The sequence below is a fragment of the Diadema setosum genome, chromosome 6 (genome assembly GCF_964275005.1).
Source record: "Diadema setosum chromosome 6, eeDiaSeto1, whole genome shotgun sequence".
NCBI classification, from domain to species: Eukaryota; Metazoa; Echinodermata; class Echinoidea; order Diadematoida; family Diadematidae; genus Diadema; species Diadema setosum.
The window spans coordinates 8,943,341-8,960,671 of NC_092690.1; the positions used below are offsets into that span (position 1 = coordinate 8,943,341).

At 39.7% G+C, this 17,331-nt stretch overlaps 1 protein-coding gene across 1 annotated transcript in view; it reads left to right on the plus strand.

Moving 5' to 3' along the window:
* The window catches only part of LOC140229497 (roundabout homolog 1-like), a 133,542-nt gene extending 121,283 nt beyond the window's left edge, over nt 1-12,259 (plus strand). The window contains exons 27-36 of the mRNA XM_072309747.1: nt 3,370-3,445; nt 4,067-4,256; nt 4,810-4,990; nt 5,649-5,711; nt 6,418-7,047; nt 7,839-7,913; nt 8,602-8,781; nt 10,139-10,222; nt 11,080-11,231; nt 11,352-12,259. Coding sequence (XP_072165848.1) covers nt 3,370-3,445; nt 4,067-4,256; nt 4,810-4,990; nt 5,649-5,711; nt 6,418-7,047; nt 7,839-7,913; nt 8,602-8,781; nt 10,139-10,222; nt 11,080-11,231; nt 11,352-11,516 — 1,796 coding nt within the window. The 3' untranslated portion in view covers nt 11,517-12,259. The remainder of the gene's footprint in view (nt 1-3,369; nt 3,446-4,066; nt 4,257-4,809; nt 4,991-5,648; nt 5,712-6,417; nt 7,048-7,838; nt 7,914-8,601; nt 8,782-10,138; nt 10,223-11,079; nt 11,232-11,351) is intronic.
* Nucleotides 12,260-17,331: the final 5,072 nt, after the last annotated feature.

Here is a 17,331-nt window from a genome sequence, read left to right on the forward strand (position 1 = left end):
CACAAGGTAAAGATTTGGTTGTGTTCTGATATTGGTAAAATCATTCTCATTAAATAAGATTCAAGTTAGACAAACATACACACTTCAATCTTTTTTTGATACAAAAACAGTAATTACCCTAAAATCTCCCTGAAAAATGACTTTTATCTCCAACATTAATGGTCACGTTCAGTGGAACTGGTAATTGACAATCGCAAGTCTGTTCAATATGATTGTTTTTAATTCATGGCTCGAATTAGACTAGCATACTTAAGTATTTCGAATTGAAGTGACCAAGTCATGTATCAATTACAGGTCAAATAGAAGAGATGATACTTGAGGAAGATCTGTGCTGCTTTCTCTCTTGAAGGAGGGACGCAAGTTTTCACTCTAACACTGGAATCTTATCCAAAATGCATCACTTTTTGTACCTCTACCCAAAGGTTGAGGGAGGCATCTTTTTTAGGTTAAAGAAGTGAGTTTTTAAGGCAAATTGAGAAAAAATGAGCAAAACAAAAAGGAAAAAGGAAGTACCGAGCAATGCTTTGTAGCAGACCATTTACTAGATCTTCCATGACGCATCGCAATTCTTATCATGTAACTACGGCAAACGATTATATAATACCAGTGAGTGTGAAGACCTGTACCAACTTCCTGGTTACCTGTGAATCTCTTATTTCTTGTACTTTCTGCTCTTGCTCTGTGTTTAATATTCATGACTAAATTGATTTGAAAACAGTGCTCTATTCTCCTCTTATATTTGTCCATCCTTTGACTTAATGATCAGATGGGATTGATACATTGTATATATATTTTGAGATAGATTTATTTCTAAGGGAACCACACCCACATTGCTTGATTTGGTTTGAATCGATTTGTTTTACATGAGTTCTATTAAATAGGAGGCAATAGATGGTTAATAGCAGGCAAGCAGACCAAGAAACCAAGGGACCAATTATTTCTGTAGAACTAAACAATGAGAGGGAAACACCTTGCCTATGAGGCACAACTGCTGCCACCAGGGGACTTGAACCCAGGACCTTGTGATTGATAGTCTGTGGGCTTAACCACTGAGCCTCAACACCTCTTACTTGTTTTGAGTAAAAACTTGATAGTTTGGACGGAAATTGTGTCAGATGTCGATTACACGTAATATGCGGCGGAATAGTTCATTATTCGAAAGTTATATAACCGCAAAGCAAGAGTGGATATCAATTGTACCTTTGGTTCATCATGTCAGTCTTATCAGCTCTGTCAATTGTCTTGCAATTACATTATTTGTGAATCATTTATAGATACATTTCAATCACTACAACAAATCACTCTATACTCTGTTTTTAATTTTACCAATCTGAACATTGTTTAATTTGTATATTTATGTCCCAAGAAGCAAATTAATCCTGATGAATAGATACAATTGTACATGCTTAAAGAGAAAATGCTTAACATGCAAAGCAGAATCATGCTGGTTAAACACAATTGAAGATCATTATTTATATCAGCATTTCTTACTATTTAGTTGGATTTCTTTTTTCATCTGTTCACACAGCGGGCATAGGATAATTCACTCACCATTTCACCATATGCTTAACTCAAATTTAGTGATGGTGTACTTTTCTGACATATATATATTTTTTTCCCATTTACTCTCGGCATATATGCTTAACACTCACACCCCATTACAACACCGTTCACTCGATTATACTAGTATCCCATTCTTCATGCACCCATCACTCCAAAAGAATGTAGAAAATCGGTATTCTTCCTCTTGCCACCACATGAGGGCGCTCACTGTTTCCGGCCATCATCACATCACATGACTTTTCCTCAAAACACTGCTCCACTCTGTAGAAGCCAACATTTCTATGCGACACTCACTCATCAGCGCAAATCTTTTCATGCAGGTGGTTGCCATCACAGCACCCAAAAATTTCTCCCCCCTAAATTCCTAACAGCAGCAATGTCATCTTAAATTACAATGCTTTAAAAAATGAATAGGATGATGCATACAATTTGCAGACTAATAAAATTGCTCCTTCCTCTTATTTTCTCTGCAGAACCAAAGCAAACACACTTGAGTCAATATTTCATTTGAAGTTTTTGTCTGTTTTCCGCTATTAATCTCGCTGTGTGTGTATTGCCGACCTAATCAAATCCCCACCCATTCAAAATTGCAAAGGGATGAATGCTCCTTTAATGTGTTTCAAAGAATTTTGTGTGCTGTTTGACTTACAAAAGGCAAAAATGTGGACCAGTCCCGCACTAATGATATTAAAACCAGACCAAAGAAAAAGAACAAAAAATGCATGTGCCTTTTAGTGGTGGTGCATGGAATTTGTTAGACATAAATGACTGCAAATTAGGGGAAAAAATGGCAAGTTTGTGGATTTATGTTTTAATGTGTGAGTTCTTACAGCAGTTTGAGTTGAAAGTTGATGATATCGCACGTTCAGTGTGTGTGGAAGCATTGTTGTTGTTGTTTTTTTCTTTCTTTTTTTGGCCAGTTCTCAGCAAAACTAATGGTTTTCTCCTAATGCATGTATGCCAGTGTGCAACAGCATCTTAACCAAGTTCTTTTCAAACAAATATGGTGTCAGGCAAATAGCATAATGCAATGTGATAGTGAATGAGGATAGTTCCGTGGCCCCTTGAATAGTTCCAACTTCTCTCACATTTATTACACAAGTGAAGAGGTTTGAATGCTGGAAAGAAGCAAAAAAAGTGGATGTGTTTTTTAGAAAGTGAACCCTTTATTCAGGAAAGAGATTTTCTATGAAAATTCTTCTAGAATGAATGCCCCCATATTTAGCAAGACAAAAACAATGAATGAATTAAAAATAAAAGAGAGATATTATTGTAAAAGTGGAGTAAAATAACGAAATGAAGAGTTTGTTCACAAAAACCAATAAGTCCATTTTTGAAGATTTTGAAGTAGGGTCTCTGTCATAAAATACAAAATAATACCTTTTGAATGATATGTCGGTCACTACATATAAAGGTACATTTTTTAAGTTATGGTCAAAAGAAGCAAAAATTTTCTTATTATTCTCTTTATCTTTCTCGATCTTTAATCGCAAATATCTCCATTTGACAAATACGGACATATCGGTTTTTGCAAACAAACTCTTCAAATATATATATTGTAGTAATCAAGACTGGATAAATCAAGCTAGCTTCAAAAAGCAACCAAAAAAAAAAGGAGAAAATAGTTTGCCACCATTGTTCCATATTAAGTGTTTTTGACTTTATTGATATTAACAATGTTTGTTTTGATAACATTTATGTCATGTTTGTATGATTCAGAATGATATGCATGAATGAAATTCAGTCATTTATAAATGAATGACATTGACATGAAACAAATATTTTTCTTTTCTTTCATGAATGCAGAATCTAAAGACCATCTGCAGATGACCCAGGGTGAAAAGCAAGACATGAACACCTGTAAAAGTGACCAGTATAACAGGTGAGTGACCATTAGTACTTTGTTTGTTCCCCCCCCCCCCCTTTTGGTATGCGTGTGTAAACAGATGTTAGCTGCAGCAATAGTCACAGTTTTGCAAGAATTCCACTCTGCAGACCATTTCGTCGGCCTCATGCCAGAAGGGCCTTAACACCACAGACTTTGTACACTGTTAGGGCCCTTTTGGCATGAGGCCGACGATTTATTCTGCTGTAAAATAGACAGCGCAACTTGTCACGCTTGAAGAAGTGTAGATGGCATTTAAAGATGTGGGACATTTTAGTCCCTTTGTGAAATCTGCTCTCATAGTATAACCATCTGCATTTCCAATGAAGTTATTTTATTCACACTTACATTTTTTTCAGAAACAGTTTGCACAGAACAGAAAGAAGAGAAGTGTTGCAAAATATTGCTTTGTCACAGTGTTATGCAAATATTTTCTCTGCAACATTCTCGCATTTTTTTTTTTTTTTTTTTTTAGGAAAGGCTCACTTCCCCTTCATAGAATTGTTGCGAATTCGCAGGCATGTGAAAATAATAAATGTACTGTAGAATATACAGATTGTGTGACATCATGTAATGTATTTATGTTAATCAAAGTCTGTTGTTTCCATCCTGCTCCAGAAATAACGTGCCGGTTTACGCGGTGGTCGACAACGAATCCGAAGACGACGATGAGAGTCCATCCTGCCCGCACATGGCGCACACCCTGCCCCTGAACCAGTGCACCCACATGTTGCCGGAACACTGCCAGTCGCTTCCCCCTCACATGGCAGAGCCCTATGCCTCTACCACCTTGGTCCTTCCACCAAATGTAAGTTCCGCGAGCTTCGCCAGTAAGAATTGCGTCATTCGTTGTCGGTAAATGTTTAGGACATAATGCTATTACCATTTTGAGCTGGCAGTCACTATGAGGGTTGAAACTGAGCCAAATCCCAATTTGATGATCTGAATTCACCATGCATACACTGCACCAATACCCCTGCTAGTGCCATTTTTGTCCCTTTTCAAACCATAACCCATCGCATTACTTGCCACCTATTTCGTCTTTTCCATACCCCCCACAGAAAAAGAAATCACAGAAATACAAATGTACTTATGTGCGTGTATGTGTGTATAATGAGTCTAAAAAAATATTTTCATGTGGTTTTTTTTTGACAGCCAATGTTATATTCAAATGAAATGAGAAGAAATTGGCAGGAAGAGCACCATATCTTCCTCCACTTACAATTGTATGTTGCGCTGTCAAATTAACATGAACATCTGAGAACTTTTACAATATAAGACCAATCCAAGGATGGTACAAATAAGAAGTTTGTGTTTCTAACCTTTTCTCATTACTCTGCTGCCCTCTATTGGCAATGTAGATCAGAGAGTATATGGCGGCACAGAGGCAGAACTGCAGCGACACCAGCTCAGGCTCGGCCTCGGGGTCCATCACGTACCCCTTGCCCTCCTCGGCGGGCCAGCAGAAGGGGCGCAAGAAGTCCGGCAAGAAGGGACGGCAGGGCGACATGGACGGTGTGCCCCCTCTGCCTCCTCAGAGAGGTAAGAAGTCCCACCCCTCTGTGACCCCTTTGCCCCCCTCTTCTCCCCCACTGGGTCCTCAGTCCCAATCTCAGCTGAGAGTCATTGGAAGTAGTTGATGATGTCTCCTTCGAGAACTCATTTAATTGCAGAACCATTTGTTAAGCTGAAATTGAGCCATAATCCTCCTGCTTGAGGTATATTTGATACTCCAATTACTCTTCTTTGGTAATTAGGTTGTGTCGGCATCCAACTATCGACACTTATTACCCCCTGTAAAACTGTGAACAGATCATTGAGGGCTCTGAAGTTAGGTTAGCGAGGAGTGGCTTCAAATCATGAAGACTGTAACTTTGACGAGGATGACAAAACAATGATGGCTGGGAAAATGATTTGGCATTATAGTTGTGATAAAGATGAAAGTCAAAATGTGATGCTGCTGATAATGAAGAAATCAAGATATGATGATAGCGAGGAGAAAAATTACTACCACGATGATGATGATGATGATGATGATGATGATGATGATGATGATGATGATGAGCAATATGATGCTAACAACTAATCATGAGAGGCAAATCCTTTGAATCTCAATGATGATGTGTTCAACCCAAAATCATTTGAATGTTGCCAAATACTTGAACATTTCACAAACATGATGCTTTTCTCCCCCTACCAGATGGCTCCCATTTATGTGCAGACTGCCAGAGTGGACTCAGTGACTCTGGAACAAGCTCACAAGGTTTGTCCTTTTACATATTAGACCAAAATCTTGCCAAATTTTGATTTCATAGAGACAATGTAAAGGTGAGATGGTGCGGCGGTAGGTGAATAATTCTGCTACATTACACAGATCCGTGAAAGATTGATTGCATCATGGAGCGATATTAAAGTTGAACGGAGATGAGATAAATCCTTCCGAACTTTGGGTGAACTCTGCCAAAGAATTTTGCTGTGTATTCTGTATTAGAGAAAGGTTAGATTAAATTATTATGTTTAATTCATTCAATCTCTACGATGTCAGCAGAAGAAGTGCAAAATCATGCCAATTTGAGGCAGAAGCATGAATTGTTATTTTCCGAAGTGTGTTGCCAGTTTGAGGATCAGCTGTAAATTTTGCAATTTGAAGGCTTTTGATAATTCTGCCATTGAAATTGAGTAAATGAAACAGACATTTTTATTCTACTTCATGAAATTCCAGCAATGACTGATAAACAATTTGAAGTATAGATATAGCTTTAATAAACATAGAATGTGGTTTGTTGGACTTCATAGGTTTAAAGCAGACTGTTCAATTTGTGAATTAGCAATAATCTTTGCTACTATTGAATGATCATGTATTTCAAAGGTGACAACACTGTCAAATGTGAGACTAAGTGAGGTAGATGAAATGTTGAGGAATCAGTGAGTAATGCAAGGTGTTTCTTCCTATTGTCGCTGTCATACAGGGAGCAGAAGAAAAGCTAAAGTACGTCCAGGGGTGGGGGGAAAGTACCCCTCCAGCAACTGGACCGAGTTCTTGCCCCCTCCCCCAGAGGAGCCACCGATGGGGGCGGACCCGTCCACCATGCAATTACAGGACTCTATCAGCAAGCCCAAGCCCCTGCCGCCCTGCAATGGCCACCCCACCTTCGTCCCCATTCAGCCCGCCCTGATGAGCAGCAGGGGGCATCCGCCCACCCACCAACACGCCCCGGCCCTGCCGATGAGGCAGCATCCGCAGCAACTGTCGTACCCGTACACGGCGCCGTTCACGCACCCCCACACGGTCCAGTCAAACGGGCTTCCTCACACCCTCCCCGTGGTCTCCCGCGGTGACGACCAGCTGCTGGGCCAGCACCCCATGGGCGTGGCAACCACGCTGCCCCAGCGGGGGCTCATGAACGGACAGTACCCGCCCATGAGCGGGGTGCAGGGGGTGCAGCCACTCGCCCCCCACCAGGTGTTCGAGGACCCGCGGCACGAGCAGCTGGGACGCGAGCTGCTGGAGTTCAACGACGACCTCATGTCGCAGAGCGAGGCGATGTCAGACAATGAGGAGGCTCAGCCAATGCTCCCCAGGATAGGAGGGAACACTGGTAAGTTTATCATCCCCCTCATCACCACCTGACTACCACCCGACACCGGTGTTTCTGCCTGTGTGCCAGCATGCTTTGGCCATACACCATCTTGTAAAGAAATAACCTTCACACATATGCCTGAAGCAGAACCTTGCACAGCATAACAATTTCAGCCCGCCACACACTATGCAATCAGACCGATCGTATGACTTCAAGACCAAAGGTGTGACATCACCAGCATTGCCAGTTTCCAGTCATGTGACTTTGTCTTAGTGCCAGTCATAGAGATTTGACATGTCAAATTTTCACGACTGGTAAGACAGTAAAATGCAAGCGTATGCAGTGTGCACTGCTTGCACTTCTATATCCTTTGGTACGGATGTACCGAAGTCAAAACGGTCGTAAGCCTAGTTGTGTAGTCTGATCGCATAGTGTGCAGTGTCCCGTGTCCGATTGGTCTTTTAGTGTCGTGTGTGGCGGGTATTACTGTCATCATCACTAATCTCCCTTCAAAGAAAACTCAGTGTAGTGATTATCTAATTTGATAAATGCATGGGTGTGAATGATCATTTTAAGAAGTCATTAGTAAATTATCTGGAAGCAATAGTGGATGCAGATCCTATAAAACTGTAACTAAATTGAGTTGTCAACATTTTTACATACATAATTAACATTTAGACAAAGACCATCAACGCTCCTCAGCATGCTTGAGCTAAAAATGCATGAAACTTATGTCATGTTTTCCTCTGTAAGTGAAGAAGAGAGTTTCAGTGATATAATCCCTCTTTCCTATCTCGCTGTTTTTTCAGGTCTGCAAGACCAATCGCCCAAGTTAATACCAGATGATCTAGAGACGGATTTAGAAACGTCAAGTAATTGTACAGGTAAAATTATTTCAGTCCCAAACTGTCCTTTTTTTTTCTTCTTTTTGTTCTTCTTCTTCTTCTTCTTTTCTTCTTTTTCTTCTTCTTCTTCTTCTTCTTCTTCTTCTTCTTTTTCTTCTTCATCTTTTATCAATCTGCGTAAGCCTCATTAGACATCACCAGGACCAAAAAAACACAAACAAACAAACAAACAAGACAGACAGCTCGTTGGCATCCATAGCTAGCAGAACCATCAAAATCTTCTTACTTATGTTTAAAAAAAAAAAAATGGGTTTGTAGCAACTTTTTCTATCAGTTGTCTGTATCAGAAACTGTGTCGTGATCATTTATGATTTTTAAACTAAAATTATGATTTTTTATCCCCGAAAGTACACAAATCGTGTGATCAGTTTGTTGTATGCATCTTTCTTGAGGTTTGCACAGTTTATCTCTGTTCAATGTGATGGTACAGTTGTCCGTTTTGGTCACTGATTTTCAGAGCCAAAGTAGGAATAGCTCATTCTGCAAAAGGGAAATCTATGCAAGGGCTTTCAAGGGGAGATCAATTGTGAGTGTTCTGTGCTAATAACTATGCATTAAATGTTCAATTCTTATGTAGAATTCTGGAGACATGATGAAAGTTTATTTTTTTCTCTACACGGACACGTTATTTATCGGTTTATTTTTCTGCATACCGTGCCACCCACAGGTTCGATGTTAGCGTCGTGGGCATCCATGAACGGGAGTAGCACGGGGGGAAGCAATCGCAACAGCGCCACCAGCTGCAGCTCGGACGGGTCATTCTGCGCCGAGACAGACTTCGCCAGTGCCGTGACGGCGGCGGCCCAGAGTGCGGGAATCCCGGTGGTCGGATCGCCGCCAGCGGAGAGCACCAAAGGTGCGTCCTGATTTTTGCGGGTCATCAGAATCACTCCTCCTCATTTTTTTCCCCTTTTGTGTGTGAAGTGCTCATTTTTATCTTCACTATTAGCATACATTTGAGGTATACTTGAAACAGAGATGCCAATTGCTACTTTTTTGCAGTATTTTGTACTCTTTCTTTTTTTCAACCAGAAATGTTGCAGGTTTCATGGAAAATACTGTTTTCCCCAAAATTGCATGACTGCACATGTCTATTCTAGAAAGGTAAATTTGTTTTTTCCACCAAAAGATATGCCTTATCAGCACTCAGAGCAGTGCAAGTCTGTTTACGAGATTGGCATCCCTGTATGCTCGTATGACCAGACTGCATAAGGGACTGAAATTGATCTGGTATATATCCAGATGAAAAAAGGGCTCATTATATTTGGCATTTTCATTTCCCTTCCCTGCCATTACAAGACGGGAGTTGCCATTCCTCCCTGATGCTGCTGGAGGCTCCCTGAAGGCTGTAATATTTCTTCATTTCCCGACAATAGAATACAAAAGCTTTCCTGATTCAAGGGATTATATTTTAGTTAGTCGAGAAACATGTAACACATGAATATCTCCCAGATGAAGGTGTTGCTCATCCTGATTCTGTTTCATAAATGTTGGTAACTCTGTCAAGACGAAGACAAGGCACAGAAATTCAAATCTTATTTCATTTAACCCTCTATGGCCCAAATTCACGAAGGTGGTACAAATGAAACCATGGTTTACACCATGGACAAAAACCGTGGAACGCCAAGTGTCGCATGGAATATTTCGTTACGAAATGGGTCATTTCGTCGACAAGATGACCGTTTCGTTAATGAAATTATCATTCCGTGGACGAAATGTTCATTTAGTTACAAAATTTCGTTATTTCGTTACAAAATAATCATTTCATCGACAAAATGACTGATTTCATAACGAAATAATCCATGCGACACTTGGCGCTCCATGGTTTTTGTCCATGGCTTAAACCATGGTTTCATTTGTACCACCTTCGTGAATTCGGGCCTATGTGCTTTGAGTTACAATTGGCGCAGGAAAAACCCACAGCGCCGTGCACACTGTCCAAAGTCTCTGGTACAGAAAGGGTTGACTCGTTTGTTCTCCCGACAGAAATTGGCAATCAAGAGAATGTGGGGAACACTTTTATTTTTCATTGCCAGAGAAGACAGCAATTCCATCTATAAAAAGAAATTGAACACATTCTGTTCTGACCATCAGCTTTTGTCATTTGATTTCCTATCTTACGTTTAATAGGTACACTCTGTATGGGAATCGAGTCAAGTATGTTCCTATTTTCGTGACATTTTTTGTTGTTGTTATTGCCACAGTTGGTAGAGACCTCGAAGTGGGCGATCACATGGGCAACGGATCAGCGAAGCAGACGAGGAGAGTGACGCCGAACAGTAGAAAAGGTGCGTCATCAATCTTGGGTCCACTGTAACATCCCCTTTCCACCCGGGACGTGACTTGTAATCACAGCCTTTCGTCTATGTTTCCAGAGTCATATTTCATGTGTCAAATGTAATAATTATGGAATGACACTCAGTCACACACAGAATTTTTTTTTCCACCTCGCACACCTTTGAAAACACAGAAGGGAAAGATACCTATAAGGGGCTGTTGTTCATAAAAGCACATTTGCTTCTTGCAGAAAGATAAGGAATTATCAAACACATGCTCTCTTTATAGGCAACATTGTTTCTTCAGTCACCAAAAAAAGGAGAAAACGGGTATTCACAAGCTAGACATGCACTAGAGTCCAGCTTCATACAAGTTGACTGTCAATTACTTAAACTCACCAAAGACTGTTCCTGAGTATACTGGCTCGAGCAGGTGTCTGTGGGAAATAAATGTTTTTAGAAAAGCAAAACCAGTTGATCCTCAACAGGTTAAGTGATGATAACGGCAAATGTTCATAGCCAGCTGATATGTGCCCAGCAGTTGGTACGTCAGTTGCACTTAGTCCATTCTTGCAAGTGGTAGAGATGTTTGTTTGTTTGTTTGTTTGTTTGTTTGTTTGTTTGTTTGTTTGTTTGTTTGTTTGTTTGTTTGTTTGTTTGTTTGTTTGTTTGTTTGTTAGTTGGTTTGTTTATAGCAATGTCTAGAAGAGGTTTGCCCTTTCTATTACCAGTCATAGCACTATTTGGTTCCTAGTAGCATGGTGTCCAACCACTGAAGATTTTGTTTTAAAAAGAGATTTAACTCAATGTATCCAATCAAATTCTTTTTTAATGTGTGTTTTCCTTGTCTCTGTCGTCATCCAACACAGGGCCGGCAATCCCCACATCCCTATTCCCCCAGCAACACAGGGTACCAACATCAGCCGACCCCTTGCACTACCACCACCAACAACAGCAGCAGCAACAGCAACAGCAGCAGCAGCCGCCCTCGCAACGAATCCTGCCACCCCCTCCCTCATCGGTCTCGCACCACCCCCACCACCACCAGCCACCGCAGCAGCAGCAGCACCAACACCAAGCGGGTGGAGTCGGGGGCATGATGGCGGGCGACGCCCACCAGCAACAACAACAGCAGCAGCAGCAGCAGCAGCAGCAGCAGGACTCGCTGAACAAGAACAAGCGGAGGGCGCCCCCACCGCAGCCCCACGACAACCTGTTCCTTCGGGATACGAACGACTTGGGACTGACAGTGACGGCAAACCCCATGGCGTTTGCCCACGAGGAGGAGGAGAGTTTTAACTCATAGCCCGAAGAGGGCGTCCCATTTTTTCGCGGTCCGTTCCGCCATTATCTCCTCCTTTTCCTGTCGGACTGGTGTGTTTTTAGATCCGTGATCTTGACGAAGAGAGGATATGTTTTGTTGTTCGGCCACGATAACTCAAGTTCAGAACATATAAGGAGACGTTTGAAGGGACCTGTAGGAGAAGAGAGAAACTCTTTCAAAATCTAAATCAGAGTTTATATTTTAGATAACGAACAGCACCGTCAATCGTCCCGTTGGGGGCCGCGGCAACGAACTCTTCCCGTCTTTTACTCATCGCAACGCATCCAATCGCCCAAGATTCGCACGAGTGTGGCACCCCAACTCGAGTTTTTTCATGCGGTGAGCAACTCCATGTCGATGTCCCAGCCTCGCGGAGAGATGGTATCCAGTGTAAAATGGAACCAGATAGTTCATTGTTTTTTGTTGTTGTTTTCGTGTTCAGAGATGCCGGTAGATGTCGCATTCTTCTACTGCAACCAGTGAATGCATGTTGTCTGAAATCTTGAGCTATTTTCTTTAAAAAGCCCATCTGCAAGGATGTTTTGACATATACAGAAAACAGGGGTTTGCTGCAATGACCAGGTTGGCCCCTTTATTTTTGCGTAGCTCTGTTTGTAAAGGCATTAGATACAACTCGACCCGAGGCCGACAGATCAACGTCGTTGGAAACATAGCCCGAGACATCTGCGTGCTCACAAGATGTGCCATGAGCGAAATAAAAAAGAAGTGGCGGTGACGAAATGACGCTAAGGCAATGGGATCTGGAAGGCGTGACAGCCAAGTAATGATGACGTGGAGAAGCGAATTTCATAACAGGCTGCTCGTTTTCTCCCTGCGGCGTCAGACTTCTGACATCTTTACTGGCTGACCGACACTTAATAAGCAGATTGGCTATTGCGGAATGGGCTCGACTTTCCCGGCAAAGCACCCAGACATTGAGGTGGCCCTCAAGAAATACCGAAGGCAGTTTACTGCCCTGCCCACAGTCCTTCTCAAACAGTTGTTGTATCAACAGCTGGGCTCTCTTTTAGATGTAGGAAGTCAAAAGGTTACATGATTGATAAGGCACTCTGCTGTCCAAAAAAGAAAAACTACCCAGTTGTGTATTAGGGTTAACGGAATTTCCTGCATTTGTATATTTGTTTTTCGTAAATGCTTGCCCATTTCTTTCATGATATTTGAAACTTTGTCCATGATTTGTTTGTTGTTGTTTTTTTTTAAATCTCACCAAAGGATGAGAGTGCAGTATGGATCAATATTGTTCCAAGCTTTACGACATTTATGGGACTGATGTGAAATTGCAATGCATTCTGAAATGGGTCAAAATTCTACGGAATTGAACAGAATATTCTTGTGGGCATTTTTTATTAACTTGAGATTTTAACGAATAGAATTCACACTCTACCAAATTGAATCTCTTTTGGTATGATAGCCGGTATTTATCCCAAACATGGCCATGAAATTTTGGAGAAATCTGTGCAGTACTGAATAAACTAAGAGACGTTCCAAGGTGGGAATTTCTCCACACCGTATCAGTCGGTACACTTTCATTATTCATTTCCACCTTGTCAACAACTACCTTCAACCAGAATATCAATATTGGTACTCGCTTCAATTACATAGCTTTCACGTAATATTTACTGTGAAAGCAATGTATTTCCTTTGCAATTGATCACAATAGTGTACCGACATTTTAACAGCTACTAGAAATGAGATTAAGTACTGTAAAATCAGGAGAATTCCCCTTTTCCACCTCAAATACGTACTCTGGCTGTGATATCTTCAGCTCTGATAGGTATAGTCAACTGCATCTCATCAAGATTGTGTTTGAAAGCTTGTCTACCACCCATAAACAATTCAAAAGGGATGTGCATTCGTAGGGTTCCATATTTTTTTTTTAAATGAAATACAAGTCTGTCTTATTTTATCAATGCAGAGCAAGATATTTATTAAAGGTATCATTGCGTGTGTGGGACAATAATTTGTTCAAAAAAGTTATGAATCCGTTCAACCGACTTTATCATGGTTTTTCACTTTTCTAGGCAGTGATAGGTTTGTTTTGACCTGTGCTCTTTAAGTTTGCTATAGATAGTTTTTATGAGTATGTCTTCTACACCACATACATTTAGACACTCTGCGTAGCATGTAGCAAAGACAACACTTTTTTTTCATGCCTTAGAAGACAGTTGGATGGTCAGACTGTTAGTACCTGTATAAACAAAAATAAAAAAGTATATATAAAACAGCCCTTATATTAGACATGAGTAGTGAAAGTATTCATGTTTTTGTAATATGTCAGCCAAGCTGTATAAATGCTTTTCATTAAAAAGGGAGAATAAAAAAAGATTGTGAAAAAAAAAAAGAACGTCACCGTTCTTCAGCTTGTACATTCTGCCAACGCGAGAACTGGGGGAAAGTGTCTATGGAGAGCCAAAGTGACGTTTTGTATAATTTACTGGTACTGTACATGATTATTCTGATGGCCAACTATGGCAAGCTCTCCGACCCCATCTTTCTTGTGTCTGGATGGAAGTCACAATGTATGCGATATGTACATATTTGTTAAAAAGGAAATGTATATTTCCATTTGAGAGTCAACAACATGGATATATATTATATATATAATATTATCGCCTGTATTTTCTTGTGCATTTTTTTTTTCTTTTTGTCTTTATTTCCTTGTTATGTTGACCATTTTTTGAGATAAAATCTAAACAGAATTATGTATCTATATTGACATAAATACAGATGATGTATGGAAGTTGTAAGATTGTTTTAATAAGAAATGGTATGTATGCTCTTTTTTTCTTGTGCTCGTCCGATGCGTTTTTGAGATGTTTTTACGATATTTAAAAGATTCTGAGAAAAAAAAAATGGCCAGAACCTAGGTGAATAGACAAGAGTTTAACTGTGATCAAGTTCAGATGTCGTTTCTCTTTTGTTCCTTTTGAAAATATGCAAAGATGCACTGATTTTTTTTTTCTAAATCTTCAATGTCGAAGCTTTTCATTTTGCACTTTGGTTTTGAATGTGGAAACGGTGCCCCATTGTTTACCAGGTAGTGAAATCCTCTTTCGTGATTCTTGTCCGTATCATTTTTGTTTCTCAACAGATAGGCTGAGATTATTGTTGTCATTGAAGTATATGTTGTGAAAGACGTACTTCTTCTGTTTGAGAAGTTGGAGAACAGACTAAAAAGGAGAGAAAACGGTTCCCTATCGTAGTAAACAGATATGTGTCCTTAGTGTGGTGTATCGAGTCATATGGTAATCTTAACAAGAGTTTACATCTTAGCTTATATGAAAATCGTGATGGATAGTTGTGCTATAAATGTACATTTTTCTCCGTGAAACAACAAATCCATCAGAGAGTGCACGATGTAAGTGCACTGATGTCCATTCAATATATTATTCATCAGACACCCAGGATAACTGCAACATCAAATATATTTGAAATGAAGATCAGAAATTTATTCTTATGAAAACAATTATTACGTGATACTTGACCCCAAGATTTAGGTTTTTTTCGCAAACACTTATCACTAGCATTTTCTGAGCTTTCTGACGATTCGTTTGTTCATTCCATCAATCAATATATTTTTTTTTTTCTTTTTCACAAGAAAAGCAAGATATAGGTCTTCCATTTCACCTACAACGAAGTGTGTGACACGATCTGTCTGTAACAAGCCACCTTCACTTCAAACACACTTACACAGTCCCACATGCTGATTTTCATGTTGTAGAAACAAAGACTGGAACTTCGTCTCAAGTGCTTTATCAGGTTAAAATACCCAGTAAAAATGTACGAATTATGCAACAAAGTACTCTTCAGAGATAATCCTTGCACCGATTGACAGGCTTGAGACTATTTCTAGTGACAGTTTATCATCTGGTACATACCGTTTAATGTCAGTTTTAGCAGTACTTTTCCTCAAACAAATTTGAACTGTAGATCAACGTTTTCATCCGAACTTTGTGTAATATGTAGGCTCGTATCACATGTGAACTCCACAGTACTGAATCTATTTGTCCCGTAAACTGTCTTGCACAAGCTTCTTTCCACCGTTCCCTCACGTTTTCACTTCTTTCAAATCAAAAATGTAATGTTTGTGAGCATTATTGGAGTATTTGGTCAATGCTAATTACAGTCATAAGTCTCAAACTGTATGCTTGTCATGTTTTACTTCTTCTTTTTTTTCGTAATTATTTCTCAGTGCACCATTGTTCATTTTGGAGTATCGCAATCACCGTTGGTTTTCATTCTCAGTTGATTCTGTTCTCTTCATTTTTGTGATGTCATATTCCACTCACCATGTCCTGTTTTTGTGCCATTAAAATGAACGCATGGAATGCCTTGGCAAAAATACGAAAAAAAAAAATGATTGTGTGTTACTCGACAGTTTATTTGAATGTCTGATGGTACAATTGTGTGGTTTGATTTGATGCTTGATGTACAAATGTATACGAGAAGGGTCCCTGCTACAGCTGTATATTAAACAGCCTAAATATATCCTTGTCATTTGATTGGTTCAATATTGATTATTTGTCCCATTTTACTATTACGTCGTCATACAGCATACAGCGCTCAGCAATCAATCTCAGATCTTGCACATTCTGTCTTTTCTAAATTCATAAAACATCAAGTGACAAGGATCTATCTTTAGGTGTTATATAAATAAATAATAATTTTTTTTTGTCCATTCATGCTATGGACAGAATATTTAATACAGTGAAACATGAAATATTGATCCATTCAACTCATTTCATCTTTCACCTCATGAAAAATTCTGTCCATTGCACTCATAAACATTCATTATTTGTATTCTGACACAGGCCCCCTCTCCCCGATGAAAAAAAAAAACCCAAATATGTATATAGACGGTATAGACTAAAAATTAACAGTAATTAGGATTTAAAAAATCATAGGATTTGTCTTCTTTGTGATACAATGGCCCTAATTCGCGAAGGTGGTACAATTGAAACCATGGTTTAAACCATGGACAATTTGTATGGAGCACCAAGTGTCGCATGGCCTATTTTGTTATGAAATCAGTCATTTCGTCGACGAAATGACCATTTCGTTAAGGAAATGATCATTTCGGGCCATTGACTCGTGTCTGAGATTGTAAAGTTAGTTCACATGTGAGCAGAATGTGAGTGTGTGTGTGTGTGTTCTTGCAAACAGCTTCAATCACAGATTCAGTTTCACTCCAGGCAACCGTAGATACATTTCACATCGGGCATATGCCTCTGTGTGTGTGTGTGTGTGTGCTGTGTGTCATTTCAATGTGTCTCATGTACACGAGAGTGCTAAAAAACATTGTAATGAACTTATATCTTGCATTCTAAAGGCAACTATACACCTGAGAGATATAAATATCTCTTCACAATTGGTTGATCATGAACAAACTGCACTGGGCATCAAGAAGAAACCAATGACCCACACACACAGGTACTGGCACAGTACTATCCTTGAAACAAATTCAACAGAAAATGAAGATATTTATTCAGCGTATATGCACATCGATATATTTCAGTCATTTTGAGAATCACATGACATTAAACACCACACAGTCGGTAAAATTTGTTTGTGTCATGCAGAGATTCATGCAGATCAGCCTTACTCCAAAGATACATGTATGTGTATTCAGTTTGATATGCAGAAATCATACAATACATCAGTGAAACTGTTATACTACTGTTAAAAGTTAGGAATTGTCAAAATTTTGCTCATATCCATGTGCCGTCATCTCTGGATAAAATGGCTATAACTTTCTTGATTTCAAAGTCATGGACAT